This window comes from Lynx canadensis, chromosome B1 (assembly GCF_007474595.2).
Source record: "Lynx canadensis isolate LIC74 chromosome B1, mLynCan4.pri.v2, whole genome shotgun sequence".
Taxonomy (NCBI): Eukaryota; Metazoa; Chordata; class Mammalia; order Carnivora; family Felidae; genus Lynx; species Lynx canadensis.
In genome coordinates this window covers 6383942-6405835 of record NC_044306.2, presented here as the reverse complement: position 1 = coordinate 6405835, position 21894 = coordinate 6383942, and the positions used below count along the sequence as shown (strand labels likewise).

The 21894-nt window shown below is 41.7% G+C and overlaps 1 protein-coding gene across 2 annotated transcripts in view; it reads right to left on the bottom strand.

The window, feature by feature from the left end:
• Positions 1-21894, bottom strand: part of AGPAT5 (1-acylglycerol-3-phosphate O-acyltransferase 5) — a 61631-nt gene that overhangs the window by 28677 nt on the left and 11060 nt on the right. For both annotated transcript variants that reach the window (XM_030312059.1, XM_030312058.1), the window contains exons 2-4: positions 17098-17167; positions 12075-12190; positions 9592-9681 (exon numbers count right to left, since the gene is read on the bottom strand). In XM_030312059.1, coding sequence (XP_030167919.1) covers positions 9592-9681; positions 12075-12190; positions 17098-17167 — 276 coding nt within the window. The remainder of the gene's footprint in view (positions 1-9591; positions 9682-12074; positions 12191-17097; positions 17168-21894) is intronic.

Genomic DNA, 21894 nt, shown 5'->3' with positions numbered 1-21894 from the left:
GTGTCTCCCCCTCTCTCTGCCCCTCCCATGCTCATGCTCTGTCTCTCTCTCTCAATAATAAATAAAGGTTAAAAAAATTTTTTTTAATAAAAATGATTCATGATTTGAATGATTAATAATTCAAGTGGTTATTATTTTCTGTCTCTTTACATGTTTAATTAAAAAGAGAACTGATGGTCAGCAAGAAGGCAAGAATGAACAATTCATTCAGGATTCATTCAAGAAATATTTCTTATACACCTAGTATTATGTGCCAGGTACTATAGAGGGTAATGAAATAGATATGGTTTTGGAGACAAGTGAGAAAAAAGTACATTAAACAAATAAGTTTTAAAAATATAATTACACAGGAGTGCCTGGGTGGCTCAGTTGGTTAAGTGTCTGACACTTGGTTTCGGCTCAGGTCATGATCTCAGTTCGTGAGTTTGAGCCCCACATCAGGCTCTGTGCTGGCAGCGCGGAGCCTGCTTGGGTTTCTCTTTCTCCCTCTCTCTCTGCCCCTCCCCAACTTGCACTGTCTCTGTCTCACTGGAAATAAACAAACTTAAACGAAATACAAATAAAAATGTAATTACACTTCTATGACCGTGTAGAAAAAGAGCAAAATGTTATGAAGGAGAGTAACAAGAGGGTGACTGAATGCATGGTGGGTCTAAGACCTAAGGAATGGGGAAAGAATGAGTGCTTTTGCCACAGATGCAGAACAAGGCAAGAATGCCCACTCTCACCAGTTCTGGTCAAAGCTAGACTAGAGGTTCTGGCCAGGGCACTCCAGGCAAGACAAAAAAACAAAAAACAAAAAAAACAAAAGGCATCCAGATTAAAAGAAAGAAATAAAACTGTACTTATACACAAATGACATGACTCTCCATGTAGGAAATCCTAAGAAACGTTACTATTTTTAGATGTTACTAGATAATAAATAAGTTTAGCAAGGTTACAGAAGAAAATATCAATATACAAAAATCAACCGTATGTTTACATGCTATCAGCATGTAATAAAATTTTTAAAAATGCCATCTACAATAGCGTCAAAAAACAGGAAACTAAGAATTTATTTTGGCAAATGTGGTTAACTTTTGCAAAATGTGTGTAAATTTGTATGCTCTGAAACCATGAAACACTGCTGAGAGATATTGAAGAAGACCTAAATACTGCGCTTTTGGATCCAAACATTCAATATCGTTGTGACATCACTCTTCCCAGATGGATCTACAGATTCAATGCAATTGAAGTAAAAAACGAGCAAGCTTTCACGCAGAAATTGACAACTGATTTCAGAATTTATATGGAAATGCAAAGGACCAAAAACAGCCAAGCACCTTTGAAAAAGAACAAATTTAGAAGACTTAACTACACCAGATTTCAAAACTTACTGTAATGCAAGGGTAATCAAGATAGTGTAGTGCGGGCATGGGGATACACGTATAGATCAGTGCCAACAGAGCAAATGGTTCACAGACAGACCTGTATATATGAAATCAATTTATTTCAAACAATGGGGAAAAGAATAACCTTGTCAATAAGTGGTGACGGATATCCATATTTAGACACAGGAGCCTTGGCCTTACACCAGATATACAAGTTACCTCGAAACGGGCCAGAGACCTAAATGCATGCTGAAACTATAAACCTTCTAAAATAGGGCAGAAAAGGCAAAAATTTTAGGAGAGAAAAATCAATAAACTGCACTTAGGCAAAAATCTTAAAACTTTTTTGAAGATTCTGTTGGGATATGAAAGGGCAAGCCGCAGATGCAAATTCTTAGCAGTTACATTTTAACGCCCAAACCCGCCCGTTACGTCACAAAGCGGGCGATCTTCTATAGGAAATCGTATCTACAAAGACCGTAACCAAAGCACACAGAACACAACAGTCTGGATGTTCAGTTTCACATCCCAGACTCCACTCGCAGGCCCCGATCCCCGGGATGACCTCCTCATCCCCTCTGTGCCTTAAGCTTCCCTGACTACAAGATGAAATGACAGTTCACATACTGTAATGACAAAAGGTGATAACTTGTGTGATCTACGTTAACACAGTGCTTGGCACAAAATAACAGTGCGATTTGCTGTTGTTAAAAGTAAAACACATCTGCTTTAGAAACGTGAGATGGCAGGGAGAGGACGTATGTGGTTCGAAGAAAGGCACATGACAGGAGCAGCTGGGAGCGCGACCCCAGATGCAGCTCAGCGCCTCATTCTCGAGAACAACTGCCCCTAGAGGCTGTGCAACCAAGGCAGGTCTGGCTCTCTCCAGCACCAGCGGACTGTGGCACACAGCAGACGTAGAGTCAAGACCGCCAAGTCAAACTTCCTTCCTCCTTCCGCGGTTCGCATCTGATGACCTCCTCAGCACTGCGTTCACACTGCTAACAAAAAAGGCAGCTGTCTTCTTTAGTTCCCATGGAAACGGAGAAGGTGGCAACAGAGGACAGGAAGGATTAAACATGGAGCATCAGGGCAAGAAAAAACTACCACAAAGCAGTGTGACATTCCTGGACCCACTTCTCAGTTAAGGAAAATTCCCGCTCAAGGACAGGGAAGCCCCAGGAATGACAGAGAACTGACAGTTCCAAACAAACCAAATCATGTAGATTACTGCTAGTGTGCACAGAAATCTTTTATTCTGCTAAAGTTTCATTTGGAAGGAACCAGAGATTCTGTTTCCTTTAACAGGGACTGACTTTGCACAGAAGATCTATATTCAAGATGTGATGAACCATTCTAAGCACAGATGCTTCAGCATCTAATGGAAACCAGTGAGCAATTCCATATTAAAATTCCATTCAAAAAGAAAAGAGCTTCTTAAGAGTTTAAAATATACTCATATTCAACCAGTTATGGAACTGATGACTTTCTATTAAAAATAGCCTTTCCTCCATGCACTGGATAAGTTAATTTACTTTTAATTGAGTTTCAGTTTCATTCCCAAATGAAGACTCAGGATAGCTGAGAGATAAAAGGAAACACGTGAGAATTTAAAAAAAATTTTTTTTAATGTTTATTTATTTATGAGAGAGACAGAGACAGAATGCGAGTGGGTTGGGGCAGAGAGAGAGGGAGGCGCAGAATCCGAAGCCGGCTGCAGGCTCCGAGCTGTCAGCACAGAGCCTGACGCGGGGCTCGAACTCACGGACCGCGAGATCATGACCTGAGCCGAAGTCAGACACTCAACTGACTGAGCCACCCAGGCGCCCCTACATGTGAGAATATTAAGCACCACGTGGCAGGCTCTTTATATTGTTTCCTTCCCCTCTGGTTTTTAAAATTCTATCTACTTCACTAAGTATTTTCAAAGCAGACGTATTTATATGGAAATAGTATCTCAGAACTTAACAAACTTTGATTAGCTAGACATCTTTTAGTTACTTCTCTCTCTTTAAATGAAAAGCCATTTCGGATTGAGATGTGCAGAATATAAACAAGATGGTTCATCTCTGCTTTCCTCCCCCAAAATTAATGCAGTCTGGCAAACCACAACTTTTAAAAAAGGTTTTTCTAAAATAACGACCAGACACATTCAACTCATTACATTTACAGAGAAAAAAAATGCCAAAAAGCAGCAGGATACAAAGTAACAATCTCTCAAAGAGCTTATAATTTAAGCATGAAAGTGCTACATGTATGATTAGAAAAAAAACTACAAAGTCATGTAAATACATACATGCATGTGGCGGGCAGAATAATGTCCCCTCCCCAAAACGTCCACATCCTCGCCCTCAGAATCTGCGGACATTATGGAACGTGGCAGGGGTCTTAGAGCTGCTGACTGTGGACTGCACAACAATGAGGTTAGCCTAGAATGTCCCGGTGTGCCCCGTGTTAACAATGAGCATTCTTAAACAGGAAAGAAGGAGACCAAAGAGTCAGAACCAGAACGCTGGCAAAAAAAGACCAGCCCGGCCACTGTTGGCTCTGAAGACAGAAGTCATGAGGTAAGGAATGAGGGCAAACTCTAGAATCCAAAAAAGGCAAGAATATGGATTCTCCCTTAGAGTCTCCAGAGGACCTCAGCCCCAAAGACACTGTGATTCTGTCCAGTGAGACCCCGTTTGCACTGCTCATCTCTGGAATGGTGAAGATAACGTTGTCACTTTTTCTAGCTTTTTTCTGGGGTATGACTGACAATAAAAATTGTATACATTTAAGGTGCACAATGTGATGTTTTAATGCACATAGACACTGTGAAATGATTACCATAAAGTAATTAAGATATCCACGTGGCATAGTTACCATATTTTTTGTGTGTGCTTAAAATCTGCTCTGTTAACAAATTTCAAGTATACAATACGGCATTACTAACTATGGTCACCACGCTGTACCTTACGTGTCCAGAACTTACTCCTCTTAAAACCAAAAGTTTGTACCCTTTGACTAACATATTCCCCATTCCCCCGAACCCCAACCCCCAAGCCACCGTTCTATGAATTCAACTTTTTAAAATCCCACATATAGTGAGACCATGCAGTATTGGTCGCTCTGTGTCCAGTTTATTTCGCTTAGTGTAATGCCCTCACGGTTCATCTCTGCTGTCGTAAGTGACGGGACTTCCTTCTTTTTAATACTGAAAGATGTTCCGTTGTGTATACATACTATATACTATTTATTTTCTCATTTGTTGATACACATTTAGGTTGTTTCCATACCTTGGCTACTGTGAATAATACTGCAGTGAACAAGAGAGCAGGAAATACTGTTTCCTCTGGATATACACCCAGAAGTTGATTGCTACATATGATATTTCTATTTTTAAACTTCTCAGGAAACCCCATTCCATTTTTCATAACGGCTGTTCTAATATATAGCCCCACCAGAAACATCTAAACATCTAACGGTTCTCTTTTTTCTAAATCCCTTCCAATCCCTTCTGACCTTAGCGGACAGTCATGCTAACAGGTGTTAGGTGTTAACGTCCGTGTGCTGGGAGTGTCATTGCCCTGACAATGAGTGAGGTGGAACACCTTTTCATACACCTGTCGGCCATTTGTAGGCCTTCTTTGGATGAACGTCTATTCAAGTTCTTCGCCCATTTTTTTCATTGGGTTATTGGCTTTTTTGCTAGTGAATTACAGGTTAACTTTGGAAATTAACAACAGATACGCAGTTTGCAAGTATTTTCTCCCATTCTGTAGGTTTTTTCCTTTTGTGAATTACTTCCTTTGTTGCACAGAAACTTCTTAGTCTGGTGTGGTGTGGTCCTACTTGTGTAGTTTTGCTCCTGCTGCCACAGCCAAAATTTGTGTGACTTAAGCCAGTGAGCTTGTGGTCATTTGTTATAGCTGCAATAGTAAACTAATACGATAAGCATCGTTTTCAAACATGTTACTTAATCCCAGCTACCAAATTAAGTAATTATGAGTAGATGGAACATATAAGGAAAACAAGCTTAGAAAAGTTAAGTGACTTGTGCAAAGTACCAAAGTTTAAATGGCAGATCTGAGAGTCAACAAATGTGATTTCGAAGCCAACACTCCTATCCCTGAGGCTGCCTCCATTTTAAGAAGGAACCTGAGTAAAAGTTGGAAAACCAGGGGCTCAGTCAGTTGAGCATCCGACTCTTGATCTCAGCTCAGGTCATGATCTCACAGTTTGTGGGTTCAAGCCCTGTGTCAGGCTCTGCGCTGACAGTGTGGAGCCTGCTTGGGATTCTCTCTCTCCCTCTGTCTCTGCCCCTCCCCCATTGCGCTGTCTCTCAAAATAAATAAATTTAAAAAATTTTTAAATTTGAAAAACAACAATAAAGTGTAAGACCCTAACATTCGTGCCATGAATTGTACTAGCTCAAATGTTGACTCTATGACTTCTAGAGATGAAGTAGTGATTTTTACAAATGTTTCATTTGCACCCACAACTGGTAAGTACCATATGAAAATATTGTCCCAGCTGTAATTACTGAGTAGATATATTTCTTAGTAATTTATAATGCAGATATATTTTTTGCAAACAAAATTCTGCAGCCTCTCAAATAATACTAATACTGAATGATAAAAGCTGATTTAATCGGGAAATAGATTCCTATGAGGATATTTAGCCCTATGAAAGTGGACTTATTTCATACATTCTACCATGTCAGTTACTTGATTAACTTCCAGAAACAACAGATTAAATAACAAAGAAAGTCTGTTTCACAGTGCTTAAATATGAAAAGCTGATGCAATTGTACAGATTCTAAGAATCCACACCTTAGACCATAGTGGCCTCAAAGCGACAACCACTCATGGCACTGCCAGTCTATTGTTCAACACTGTTGCATGAACATCAAAAAGCTAGTCTTTTGCCCTTGAAAAACAGACAGGTTCCCAAAGTAAAAAACTAGGTTATGTGAACAGGACTTCCCACTGAAAATTTAAAAAGCTGGATGTAACATCATTTTAAAACTATCAAAGAGCTGACAAGATAATAAGACCAAAATTAACACAAACACAGTAAAGCAGAAGTAAGCATACCACACAACTTTTGCTTTAACAGACTGAAAAGTGAGGGGAATAAAAATCAAAGCCCACGGACCTTCTATTAAGAGGGAAAAGAAGTGAAGGGAACATCAGAGGCTACACTCTCAGGGCAAAAATAAACCAGACATCAAAATCAGTCTCACGTGGATTTGCAATCTTGGTCCAGTTAACCTCAAGTTCGCAATCTAATTTGGATGGGCTCAGACTAGAGAAGCCTTAAGGGGGCCAGCTGAAACAAATGCAAATATTCTCTGGAGGAAGGCACTTTCTAAGCTTTGAGCTGACTTCCACAAATAATTTTCCAAATACAATCAGCAGCAAATAAAGATAACCAAGCACACAGGGAAAGAAAGTACCATGAGCAGGAACTGGGAGAAAATAACAAGGCTTCACATACTGAGATCACTAAACACATATTTACTCAATACATCTCTTAAATGATGCCTTCAACATTTAAAGAAACAAAGTTTGACGATTAGAACAAAAATGGCAGATTTGATAGTAACTGCATAGTACAGCACGCCATGAAAAGTACAGTCAACTTAAAGCATAGGTGTTAAACGGATCTGGGGTACAGTGGACTCATCTTGGAACAAAAGAAAGGACTAACCAGTGGAAAGACTGGAGAAACTGAATAGTTCCATTAACAGGATGACACCAATGTTTCTTAGTTTTGACAAATGTACCATGGTTAGGAAAGATTTTAATATTAAACGTTAACATTAAAACTGGGCCAAGAATAAATGGGAACTCTGTACTATCTATGCAACACTTCTGTAAATCTAAGATTACTCCAAGTTTTAGGACACATTAACAAAAAAGAGGAGGCTTAGGACAAAGACTATTAAAAGGAGAACAAAACACTGGACAATCTGCAAAGTGAACCCTCCGGAGAGTTGAGGTTGCACAGCGACCAACCCCCCCTGGAGATCTAAGGGAAGCAGCAATTCGAAAGAGAGATGAGATCGTGCGCTCGTTGACTTGGGCAAATGCCAACGGATGCCAATAAAAAGATTCGGTTAACATTCTAACAAATTGCAAAAGGCTGAATGTGAGCTAGTTCTCCAGAAGAACCTCTGGGGGCTGCAGACACAGGAGGATTTACCACAACTCACAAGGTCTACTCCACAGACCACACTGTACACACACACACACACACACACACACCCCAAAAAAGAAAAGAAAGAGAAAGAAAACCTGGGTCAGGGCAACATCTGGCAACATCACCCTGAATGAAGATGATGAGGCAGGCTTGAGGGGACCCGAAGCAGCAGCTGGGGCTCAGGAAGCACACAGCCCGGCACCCAGCACGGAGCCCTCGCCTCTCTCCCATGGGACAACATTCTTAAATTCTCAAAGTGCTGAAAATCCCCTGCAGCTGGGGGAAATGAACAGAAAGGAAAAACTCTCCACAGAGGATGGGGCAGGAACCCATCCTGGGCACAGACTTAGAGCTGGGAGCAAGGCAGGATCGGAGAAGGCTCCACCCCTAAGACCCTCTCTCTGCCCTCTCCGCCTCACCCTCCACGCCTGCCAATCTAGGAAGATTTCTGTTGGGGCAGACGCAGAAAGGACACCAACTCTACGTGTAGTGCAAAAAAGCGAAGGAAAAATCTCCAGCAAAACACCTCCCACCCTAAACACAGAGTAACGAATGCTACAGTAATTGAAGTCTGTGAAAAACATTACTGCAATAGTAAAACCCAAATCCAGGAAAACTGGCTAAATGGACTCCAGCCCTCCATGAAGTCCTAGCAAAAAAGAAAAGTGTACCCATTCTCGGGTACCAAAACTACTTCTATCTTGACTGTCCTACTCAAGAGGCCCAACTTTCCACAAAATCGCAGAAGGTATAAAAAAGCAAAGGCAAGGTAATGCACAGTCTGAAGAAACCAAGCAATCAAAAATTTCAGATTCAGGGAGAGTCGAGATGCTGTAATTACCAGAAGGGGGATTTAAAGTAACTACTAACGACAGGACCAAGGGCCCAGTAGATGGGGTGGGCGAGCCTCATGGTCAGATGGATACTTTAGCACGGACCCAGACATGGTGACACAGCAGCAAAGGGAAACACTGGGAATGAGAAGCAGGAACAGACGTGAAGAATGCCTTGCACTGGCTCATCAGCAGACGGGGCCAAGCCAAGGGGACAGTCCATGAACATGACAACAGGTCAACAGAGATGACCTAAGCTGGAACACAACAGGGAAAAAGAGTGTGAAGAAAAACAGACAAACAACAAACAAACACACAGCATGCAAGGACTGTGGAACAGAGGGCCCAAAGCAGATGTAACTGGAGAAGAAAGAACAGGGCAGGAGTAACATTTAATGAACTAAGAGCCCGTAATGTTCCAAAATTAGTGACAGTCCCCCAGCCACAAATGCCAGTTCAGAGAGGACGAACCGGGATACACGGTCGAAACAACCAGACATGTCTACGGGCAAAAACTGTGAATGTCAGGGCCTCCGTCAGCTGACTGTGGAAACTCGTCTTTAAATACGAGCTCTGGCCTGCCACCCACGAGCCCTGCCGAGGAAGGAAGGCAGAGAGAACACGAGACCTGACGGGGGACACGTGCTAGGCTCCCAAGCGCTGGGGACTACAGGTCAAGGTGTCACCGGGCCGCAAGTAGCATTCTTCGAGGAGAATATGGAGATTCCTTTTTTAGGGAGCAAAGGTTTCCCAAATTGCATTTACACTGAATGATTCTTCACCTGCAGCTCTTCACACCCTTTTGACCTTTCAAATAACTCACTATGCACAAGCAATCACTGTTTACGCGCACGCACAGGAAAGCTGCTTCCTCCGCGACCACAGGCGATACTGACGACGAGGAGTGGGCAGCCCAAGGGCAAGGTCCCGCGTGCGGCCCGGGCTTCCGCTCACGGACCAGACACCCGCGTTCCTGCCGCGCCTCCGAGCCGGGACCCACGGCCTCCCGCAAGCACGGACTCGTCTGCCGCCTCTTCGCCTCGGCCCGCCAAGATCTCACCTGTATCCCGAGGCTTCTTATTATTGCCTAAACAAAGCTCAGTGGTTTATGACCCGCGGACTAAACAATTCTTAACTTGTAATTTAGTTCTTAAATTAAACACTGGACTTGAAAAGGAAAAGAGAAACGAGTATAATCTTACTGGAGTCTCTGCGTTCATGTACCTCCGCAGCTTCTTTCTCATCTCCGTTTCGTTAAACTTGGCACTGCGCTTTACGTAGATCCCTCCATGCTGCCACGTGGAAAAAAACGGGGGTATTTACTATTAAAATATCCAGCGGCCAGCCATCCAAAAGGTAACTTGACTCCCCAAAAGTAAAGAATAAAATTACATCCTAGGAATTGAACTGTTCCTAATACACTGAAATATTACCATCTAACGAACATTCAGCTGAAATTGCCCGTAGGTTTCAACATAATTGAAATAAAAACTGTGTGCTACATAGTCCCAGAAAATACAGGAATATAGTTTTGTTAACAGTTAAAACAAAAATACTTTCTTTCTCAAAAATATATTTTTAAAATAAAAAACTCGATCAGTAACATAATTCTTAGCTTTCAATTTTTCCAATGACGCAGAATCACTCAAAGTGTCCATAAAATGTCAATACTCATGATCTTTAGGGATTTTTTAATAAATGTTCATTGATCTTTGAGAGACAGAGAGAGAGAGAGAGAGAGAGAGAGAGAGAGAGAGAAAGACAGAGCATGAGCAGGGGAGGGGCAGAGAGAGAGGGAGACACAGAATCTGAAGCAGGCTCCAGGCTCTGAGCTGCCAGCATAGAGCCTGATGCGGGGCTCAAACGAGCAAACCACGAGATCATGACCTGAGCCCTGAGCCAAAGTCGACTGAGCCACCCAGGCACCCGGATCTTCAGGGATTTTTAAAACCGACCCAGCTACAGATGTTTATGTAACACTGTTATGAACGCAAATTGTGTTCCTCCAAAACTTGTATGCTGAAGCCTAACCCCCAAAGTGATGGTCTATGGAGATGGGGCATTTAAGAAGGTTAAATGAGGTCCTAAGGGTAGGCCCCAATCCAGTAGGGCTGTGGCTTATAGGGAGAGATTAGGACACCAACAGGTACGTGCCCAGGGAGGACACAGAGCAGCCAACTGCAAGCAAAGAAGAGACACGGAGGAAAAAGTGATCCTGATGACACATGCATCTGGAACCCCCAGCCTCTCGAACTGTGGGGCGATAAATGTCTGTCATTTGAGACAGTCTGTGGTACTTTGTCAGGGCAGCCCTGGCTGACTGACACAGGCACTTTCATGCACATGAAGGCATCCTTATTTAAACTTCGTGAGTGTACTTCATCAAAACTTTGCATCAGGTCACCATATTATCTGTACCTGCTTGTGCTAATTCGAACACGTCTGTAAAATAAACCAGCTGGCTGAATTTGACTTTGTCTTAAGCAAAAATAAGAGGAAACACACAGAAAGAAGCAAGGAGGGGGTGATCTCAAGATGGGGGGAGGTGGAGTGGCCTTCCAGCTTGCTTGTGGTTCCCTCCAGAGAGAAACTGGCTTGCCTGGGTGCACAGAAAGAACTCCACGTGCTCTACACAATGCATGTCATTATCCACCCAGAGAGGACTGCGAAGAAGAAACTCCTTCTTCACCAACTCGTTAGAATTAAAAGCCACGGGATGCATAGACCACGAGTAAAATTTCTCCGAGTTGGGAGAGACCTTATGTCTATTCTTTGCATACTATTTCTCTCCTGTTGTTTAACTTGCTTATTACAGTCTATTTTATTTCAAAAACATCCGGGTTCTTTCCCAGGTATATGGAAGCTACAAAAGTGAAAAACAGGTATATTTCCTTAAGGAACTTAAAAAATTATTGGTGCAGTAAAATACATATGCAAGAATGATAACGGGAGAATCTGAGGAGTGTAATAATAAAGAGCCTAAGATAAAAGCAGGGAGGAGGAAAACTTCCAGGCGCAGGAAAGGTTTCGTAATAGCATCTAAACTGGGCCTTGGAGGCAGAGGAGAGCCTATTACCTTGAACTGAAGGGACAGCCTGAAGAAGGATAGGGAGGGAGAAACCAATTCAGGCTCGAAAAAGGAAAGTGGGTTCCAGGGAGATAGGTCACGGTGGACCGTGAATGCCTGCATAGCAACTAGGACCTAATGCAGCTGAGAAACACACATTTTTGAGCAGACAAGTGGCTTGACCAAATTTATGGCTTGAGAAGTAAATAAAAGGCATTTTGGAAAATTTCATTTATTAAATATTAATCATGTGTCTGACACTCATGCTAAGCACTTCGCATATACAGCTCTCTGTTTTTTAGTGTGTTACTGATCATGATTAATTTTTACTATTAGCTTCTTAAGGTAATCGTCCTTCAAATTCTATGCCTTTAATTTTTCCTAGTTGTTTGATTTTTGTACATTTGTATTTATGCTATGTACCCACCTAGGTGATCAGATATGTATATAGACACCCACCATTAAAAATGCCAAATGAAATGACTTCCATTTGGAGTAAGCTACTGAACCTAAAAAATAAACAAAACAACCTATACATTTTTTTTAAGTGCATGTTAGCTTTCTAAATCTAAAATTTTTATAAGGTACAGATATATGAAAAAGTATGGAAAAAGTTACCTGAGAAAAATAACACCCATACAGTGGAAGCCACTTTAACCCATCTTTCAGCACATAACGTACATGTCCAAGAGCATTCTGTCTGATGGCCAAAATATCCGCAATAATCCAGTCCACTGCAAAGACACAGATGAATGCGTGAACGATCCACATGTAAACTCCAGCATTCCCTTCACAGAGACCGAAAAAGCCTCTTCCCAAGATTATACTAGGAATGTACTCGGAAAGTATGATTAGAATTTTAAAGTTACTTTGTAACAAATGCAGACTTTTAAAAAATTACAAATTCCACTTTTTAATTTTTTTTTGTTGGTGTTTTTTTTTTCCCCGCATTACTTGAAAGGCTTTTTATTTCACAGATAAAATGCAAAAAAGTCACAAACCACTACGAGTGACACAAAAGTGGCGTGAACAAGGAATAAAGCTCCTCTAATTCTTAGTCTAAAAAACAGGACGAAATTACCAGCAAAAAGTGGTTCAGTGAAGCAGTGAGGTGCAACTAAATATTGTGTATGTACTAACATGCACGACAAAAGGCAAGGACACTGTGTCCTGACTGAAGAATTTCGGGACACGATCCTAGGCTGTAATGTCAGAATGAACACCCGCTTGAAGTTCACGGCTGTGCCAGGCAGGTGAGTGGTCCTTACAGAACCACAGGACACGGACCCAGGCTGCTAGTGAGTGTCATTACACGGGTAACTTACTACTAAGGGGTCACAAAAATAAAAATAAGAAGACATGAGTGTGTTAATAATAACACAACTTCTAGGAAGAGAGAAGAAATTCCCAGTAGAAGGACCAGCCCTGGCCGAAGCAAAGAATCGGAACCGGGCAAGCGTGTGCAGAAGGTGGTAAACTGAGGACACGGTGCAAAGAGTCAGAGGAAATGACACGAAGGGGGCAAACAGTAGGAAGTCTCGAAGCCCAGAGATTCTGCTTGGAAATCCAAGGGCTACGAACTACCCCATCTCTTCAAGAAGAATGAAAACTGAAGCAGAGAATGGGCTACGTGGGAAAACAAATCGGTAAGAATCTCTGAAAAATATACAGTCCTACTACCACAGGCGTATCCAGGGCCTGATAAGCCGGAACAAAAGGACTGAATTAGAGAAAAAACGTTAAAACCTGGGGCAAATAAAGGCCTGGGAATTAAAGGAGCTAGTGTTAGTTTAAACCAAAAAGGACAGCCCTTCGCAGAGTCACGGCTGTGCGAATCCTTTGGGCAACACATCATACCAGGGAGAATACCCTGAAGACTTAGCCACTGGAACTCCAAAAATTATTCTTGTGGAAAAACATTCCATCATTATAAATCTCTTTTTAATCTTTTTTCTCATTCACAAGTTCTTTCTCAAGGATCTAAGTTAAAATTACACGCATGAATTCTATTTAAGGCTCTCCTTGGGCAGAGTGATGCAGACGCTCCCCTCCGAGCAGGGAGAGCAGGGACCGTAGGAGCCACGTCGGCTGGACGTCCCTATGCTAAAGAACCATCAACTACCACCTTACTCTCCAGCACGTAACTTCCTATGGAGGCCAACGGCCAACCCCCTTCCTTCCAATTAAAATCACCTAAACAATACTGATAAACACCTCTCTTTCTGATTATGTCCCGGAAACCAAATGAACCAGCTTGTTATAATGGTACCTAATGTAAATAAATTCTGAGAACTAAATGCATGGTTCCAAGGCTGTAATACATCCTGGGATATATTTGGGATTCTAAATCAAAGGCTAAAAACAAGACAGGGTATCTTTTCCTGGAACAATTTCTTTTTAAAGTTTGGAGGTGTTTTCGTGACACATTTTTATATTGAAATAAGCATGGTATACAGGGCCAAGAAAGCGTCTCCCGAGGACTCCGAAGACGAAGTGTGAAATCCGTCATGAGGGTATTAACTCTCCTAGGCTAGGACTTTAAACTTTTGCAAATTTTAGTGGAAAAGCTTTAGTAGTCAAAACACACACACTTTGTGCCATCAATTTTTGCTACTCGATGACCTTTACTTCTCCTGACTGTTCTCAACTAGGTTTCTGATAGGGTTTCTAGACTACAGCGAAGTTACTGAAAGCAGAGATGGTAATAGGTACCTTTACAGTAACTATTCACCATTTATTTTCCGGCAAGAATACGCTAGTGAAGAGATCAAGAAATGTGGCTACATAAGAATTCCTCAACAGCGATCCAGCCAAGGCAGTATCATCATTCCCATCAACTTGTTAAAAGAGAGGGCAGTGCGGAGGGATAGCAAGAAAAGCCAGGCTTTTCTCACTTACGTTATTATGTAACAAGAGGCCCAAAGTCAGACACACCAGGCAGGACGCACTTGCGTAGGGTGTATTTAGCACTGCACTGCTCCTCAGCCGCCGCCACCACCATCATCATCATCATCATCATCATCATCATCATCACCACCACCACCCCCCCCCCACCCGCGAAATGTCCCCAGTAAGCCAGGCGGGCTGAGAAACCAGGAGCTAGCCTATGGAAATTGCCCCCAAACCCTGAGCAGTAGACATCACTCACTGCCTACAGGGAAGGCTGAGAAGCTAGGTAATCTGCCCACTGTCACACAGCCTGTTGCGGAACAGCTTATGAACGAGGGTCTGACTGCAAAGCCCGTGTCTTTTTATGATCATCTACTCACCACATATGCGGTCAGTCAAGACAAATGTCACTTAAACCAAGAAAAGGGTGCATTTCATGAGATTGAGGCAAACAGTGTCAAAAGCAGATCTTTAAACAGGCTGAGCGGAAGGAAGAATGGCCCCTATATCCTCACTGCAGAGAAGTTACAAGAGACTAAGGACACATCAAGTGAAAACAACAGAGAAGAGAAACTAATTAAAATGTCAGTTGTCTGGAAGGTCAGGCCGAGAAGAGACTTGGATTCTGGCAGGCCTTGTAGATGGTGCTCTAGAAAGTCTAAGGTGAACACAGAAATATTCTTTCTGTTAATTATGTTTTTAGATACTCATTTGCGGTTAATAATCTCAGAGGGGTTTTAAAAAGGGCACCCAGACACCACCGGCCAATGACCCGTGAACATGCCTTGGGGGCCTCTGGAACCGGGAACTACACACAAATTTGTATGTGCTCATTTTTCTGGGCATATTCCTTCATATTCTGACTAAAACCGGCAATTCTAACGTAATTTAAAATCACTATCTAGTTACGTTCCCAAGCTGTGGGTTTTTAAACAGGCATTCAGAAAAGCGCCTTTCTCCAATCCTGAAGGCTGACTGGTATAGGACCCACTACCAGGAAGTCTGAGGCCCTCGGGGGTCAGGTTAAGGGGACGAGGGCATGGCTCTCCAACCTGGGAAGTGAGACCTTTCTTCAGGCCAGTTGTGGGCTGACTGTGGAGCTCATACTTCCCATATTGCTTTCTAGCTCCAAACACAAGCAGGAAACAAAACAAAACCGCTCTCTTCCAAAAGTCCTCCCTCTGAAGTAACGTATATAAAGGCCAGCGCGTAGGAAGCACCCACATTGGCATGACAGTAGCGGTTCTTATCTTATTGTTACTATTTGTCCCACCGCCTCCAGGAATGTGTTCACGCTAGCTCCACAGTGCCATTCATCAACTATTTCCCCACTGAAACCTGGAAAACGGGGGGTGGGCAGGGAACCTGAACAAGGAATCTGAAAACAGAATCCTCTTAGGCCAAAAAAAAAACTTTAATGAAATTAACGAGTGGGTCAATGCAAAGGAAATCTGGGCTAGCATGAGCCGCTCCCTACCCTGGACCCCTGAGTCCTTCACATTCAGAGATTGGAAGCCCGGGAGAAATGCGTCATCGGCAGCAGACAGCAGGAGCAGGACGTTGGTGGTAGGGAAGCCCGGCACGACTGGAGAAACACTGAAATCCCTGGCCTGCCCTACAGGCCAGCATTAGAAGCAGGGCTGTTTGTCATCTTGCCTCAAAACTCCTATCAACCCTTGTCCCATAAAATCAACTCTGGTCCCATAAAGCAGAGCATAATCACCAATGAGCAAAACTGAGAAAAATGCATTTCAACCTCTGCCTCCTTCCTCTACCTTACCTAGGGCACAGGCAGTGATAAAAGCAACCAAATCATAATCGTGAAGGTACACCGTTGACAGGAGGAAGATAAACAGCCAAGGCTGAAGTGATTTTCCATTACGGTACAATCGTCCATCAGGCTGGTGTGGCTTTGAACTCCTGGGTACTACACTTTTTAAAGTAATAAAAATGGACTTTGGCGAGTGCGCATCAGAAGCAGTTACAGGTTTGATAAAAAGAAGTGGGATTTTCTCTGGACTGAGTTATTTGTTGAACTAAAAAGTACCTGAACCAGGGCCAGTTTCTTGGGTTTTGATAGTGTACAACAGCTACATAACACGCCATCCCTGGGGAAATTGATTAAGAGGTCATGGACTCCATATACTATTTTCACAAGTTCTTGAGAACCTATAATTATTTCAAAATAATAAGTTTTTTTTAAAGTGCCTTAAAGTATACACTGCACTATAATCGAAGACCAGAGTCTTCTGTGTTTCTTCAGACAGAATAACAAGCTATAATTAAAGCAAAACATTTGATGAGGCAAAAGGAACTGCAGGTATTAGAAATTAATACAGTACTGTCTTTAGGGAAGGAGTAGTCACTTACTAGCACAACCTTTCTGCAAGTTAACAGTCAAATATGTAAGATGTGTATACTCTTTGACCCAATTTTACTTCCAGAAACGTAACTTACAAAAAGAAGGCATAAATTATTTAAAGAACTATTCAAAGAGACAGAATAAATGAAAGAAAATGGCTTATTTACACCCATTCAAGGGAGAAGGGTAAGTTTAGGAAAATTCAGTTTTCATATTCCTGACTTTCCAAAAAAGTAAAATCATAAAAATGTAAGATCATGATATAATGTCTGCATTGAAAACTCATGTTTTAACAGCAACAAAAATTCATTTAAAGGAATAAAAACATCACTTTGAAGGCTCATCTACTTTCTGTAGAAAACCTACATTTCATGCAAATGAAATACAAACCTGTGCTTTGATGATTTGCTAAATATATTATGTTTTCTTTATTTTTTGGCAAATCTCCATATAGCAATATCTGAAAGATAAAACAGAAAGAAACGTTACTTTAACATCTCAAAACATACACCACTGTAACAAAACAGGTCAAAGAATCGGCAACGTCATGAGTATCTCCATCCAGGATGAACAAAGATTAGATTTCTCTCAGAAGCATCAGAGACCATAAGTGGCACAGGTTTATCATAGTTAGTGCAGAGCAGGTCATAGAGTGGAACAGAATGATCAACATCCTCATGAGAAAAGCAGAAGCATTTACTGACCGCTTACAATCTCCGGAACCCTTTTTGTAAGATACGCCTCCCTTCAAAAAGCCTACCGTGTACCGAGACAGCCATGGATACATACAACTGTAATGAGACATAATGCAAACTTGATGAAAATATGGCACATTTTATATTAAAGAACTGTCAACTGTGGAGCAGAGGCAGCATCCATTAGGTGTGATTTCAGCAAATGAGACGAAGGAAGGACGTTCATGAAAAGGCGGACGAAGAAATGGAATCGGTAGCGTCTGAGACCTGTTGAGGCATCTTAGCGGTATCGCAGTCAGACCAAGCTACCTGCAGGGCTGGTGAGCTGGAGCAGAGAGACCCCACAGAGACCCGAATCAGAAGGGGAAAGTCTTCTGAACACCGCACTCAAGACTAAAATGTGATTTTGTGAGTAACAGGGAAACACGGTTCATGATTAGGACTCTCGGTAGCTCTGTGAAGAACAGAGAAAAAAGCTCGATGGGGTGCCTGGCTGGCTCAGGCGGTGGAACATGTGACTCTTGATCTCAGAGTCACGAATTCAAGCCCCATGATGGACATGGAACTTAGTTAAGAAAATTAAAAAATAAGAAATAAAACAAAAGAACAAGAAAGTTCAGGATACAGGTGACTTCCAGGAAAGGGGGGAGGCTTCAACATGGGAGGGTACACAGTGGCTTCAACTCTTAGAAGTCATGTTTTATTTCTTAAACCGGATGGTGGGAACACAGGTGTTCGTTATAGAAGTTTTTCTGTAGGTCTGCATGTCTTAAATGTAAATGTTTCATAATAAATTATTTAAAGAAGTTAAAAGTATATTTTTAAAGACTTTAAAGGAAAGGACTGCTAACAGTGGTATTTTTTTACTCAGGGCATTTTTGTTTCTGTACCTTGTGATCATGGATTATGCAAGATTATGAATCAACCAAGGCTTTTTAGATATCCACACAGATATATTGGTGGCAACACTCTTCATTACTATCTTAACAACAGAAGAAAGAAAATGACATTAACCCTGCTTCTCTGTAGAAAAATGGAAATAGAGGGCATAGAGGTCTGGACGTCAGGAACTCAGACTGAGATCTCTATTATCTTCCTCAGAAAACTATTCAGTGCTATACATGTAATTTATAATACATAATTGTTTAGATATTTGCTTAAATTTTTATTAATAAAGTAAATCAATGCCAACAAAACAAAACAAAACCCTAAACCAATAGTCTGATCTACGCAGGGTTAATAGGGAGTTCTTGTTTGTGAGCAATCCCCATTCTCTCACCAAAAAGCCAGAACTGCTTCGAGTCCATTGGCTACAATGCACTGGGTTTATGGTACTGCAGCGATGCGACTGTTTTTTGGCTTAAGTTCCTTGGATGACACACTCACATTTAAAGGTTACTACTCTTTGGAGACCTGCCTGCCCTCAAGCTGAAGTCAGCACTTGGACCATACAAGAAGAGACCCTCCTTTTCCTATCCTGCTCTGGGCTTGGGTAACAGACTGCTAGGCTGTAGCCTCTGAAGGGCAGATAACAGACAAGTTATGAAAAGGTGTTATTTTAGATTGACTGTGGTAATTCTGGTGTGTGCTGATTAGATGGGGGCCAGTGGCGCAGGCAGTGAAAGGATTCACCCCAGGCAGAGCAAGGGAGATGGAAGTTTACTGAATACACTGCAGAAAGCAGCAGGCGGGATAGCAGAGGAGACACTCTTCCAGGAGGTGATGGTGAGGGGCTTTAGTTACAGGGTGCAGTGACGAAGGATGGGAACGTATGGAATTTTCCCGTTTTTGGTAGCTGTGCCTGGCTGTCAGTAGCCCGTTGGTTAGTTAGTGCCTATGGCCATTCCTGGTGGGTCACTTAATGAGCCTCTTTGCGTTCAGCTTGGTGGTCGCTCTGGGCCCTTTTGCCTTGAGTTTCCATTGCTCAAGCCTGCTGCCTAAAAGTGGCCTCTACAGTAGCTAGAGACAGTAAGATAAGCAATGAATTTTTTAAAACTTTTTTTAATGTTTATTTATTTTTGAGAGAGAGAGGGAGACCCAGAACATGAAGCAGGCTCCAAGCTTTGAGCTGTCAGCACAGAGCCCAACGCGGGGCTCGAACTCACGGGCCGTGAGATCGTGACCTGAGCCAAAGTCGGACGCTCAACTAACTGAGTCACCCAAGCGCCCCAGATAAGCAATGAATTTAATTGGGCAAAACAGATAGAGAAAATGTAGTTCTACGGCTACACCACTCAGAAGGGGGGAAAAAACCACAACAACGAATTCATAGCCACTTAAGGGAAAATACATAATACATCAATCATACTTTTAAAGATTACTGTTTGATATGAATATCAAACTGATATATGATATTAATTGATTGATACGATATCAATACTGTTTGATATGAAATAAAAGCTATTTCCAAATGAAATGCAGGATGGTACAAAAGAGGGTAAGCCTTTCACAAAACATAATTTAATATCTTAAAGTAGGCATTTGGATGATTGCCTATTTAAGTTTTTTCATTTGCCACTGTAAATTCAACAGAAATAAGTTAGAAAAGAATAGTCTTCCTAATTAAAACTTGAAAATATCTAAAAGCAAAGTAAATAAAATTATGAACTGCAAATCTTATTGTAATAGTTGCATATCATTCTTAAGTACTTTGAAAAAATGTTGACTAACCAAAGAAAGGAACACAGAATTACAATGTTAGGTATCATATATATGAAGTTTTAAGGTCCTTCACTTGATTTACCAGATTTCAAAGAAAAAACTTTTTGTTCTAATTTGAAATTGTCAAATTTCTTTCATTAGATGGAAAGTTCGTTTTTCAATTTACTAACATGGAGAGGAAGAAAAAATTTTCATTTTTTAAGAATGCAGAATCTCAAAATACTTAACAGCGATTACTACCTTACTAAGTATACAACGAGACAGACAGGTGTAGTGTTCGCTAAATGTAAAAAAAAAAAGTTTCTAAGAATTTACAACATACCCATACACATAAATATAAACACAAAAGGGCAGGCTGCCCCAAGATAGTCCACTTTGGCAAAAAGATTATTTCAAGTTCAAAGTAATCAAAACCCAGCAGATGCAGGAAAAGATACCTTCTTGCCTCTCTCTCTCCCCTCCTCTCAACTGCCTAAATTTGCATTGAAAAGGGGAGCCTGTACGAGGAAGAGAGCAATTAACAGAGACTCCTCTTTACCTAAGAAACTTATTTGCATAATAGAGCAGTCTTTGTTTTTCAAATCATCTCCTTTAGCTTCCTGCTAAAGGCCTTCTCCACTTTGGATCTGCAGACCCTTCCCTTGTCCTCGGCTCCTGTAAGCATCACAGGGCCTCACTATCTTCGCAATCCGCCTGTGTGGCGTCCCATACATATGCCTATTAAATTTGATTTTCTCCTGTTCATCTGTCTCATGGCAACTTGAGTCTAAGTCCAGCTGGAAGGACCACAGGGCAGAGGAAGTTCTTCCTCCCCGACAACTCTATTGACGACCTATAAGCCCACCTGCGCCCTCTCATTCCAACCCAGAGCCTAGGATTAATCACACTCCCTTTTGCACCAGGACGAACCCTGTTCACACTCCTATGGGAGCATCCACGCGCTGTGTGCGTCTGTGCATATACTACCCCTTAGAGCTCATAAGCTCTTCCGTGGCAGGGTCTTCTTCATTTTTCTACCCCAGGGCTTAGCACTCAGGTGGTTTTGAGCACAAGTTTACTGAATCATTAAGCTGCACTTTTATTTTTCACAAGTAGATAAAGCTGCATCTCATTTTCAGCAGTAAGAGGTTTTGGAATAAACAAAGTAAAATGCTTTAAGTGCACCAGTGACTTTTTAAGGCATCCATTCTGGGAATCTTCTAGTACACGTATTTCGAATCACATTAATCAGGTTTTTTCGCAGGTAATTTGTTCCTTCAAAATCAGGCAGATGAAAAACATACGGCTTTTTTGTTATTCCTAACTCTTTAATTTTAGATTCATCACAATTGTTCGATTTTAGGCTCACCCATTTCTTAAAAGCTCATCTAGAGTCCTTTTTCCTTTTCATTTTATTAGAAGGGGACAATAAAAATGCTCCATGAATAATTATCTTCATGGCAACACTCTGGTGACTATTCTCCTTTAGTCACACAAACCTGCCCAAAGGGCTATCAGAAGAAGGCATGGACTGAGCTGGACTTCTTTCCCTCACCATCATCTTTACATTGTTTACTCTTCTCCATGTTATGTAAACTACCTGAAGACTCTCTGTATCCTGAAAAGAGGTAGTGAAATGGAATCGAAAGCAATCACGTTTAACACAGTAGACAGTAGAATACCCAACTGATGACACCACCAGGACACGGATGTACAGCATTCTTTCTTTGTGGGAAAAAAAACAAACAAACAAGATTCTTCATTTATCCCAATAATACCCATTTTTTTTCAGCAAGCAAAGTGAACTTTTTAACTTTCTCACTGGCCTTAAGTATAGAGTCTGTTGAGGGGG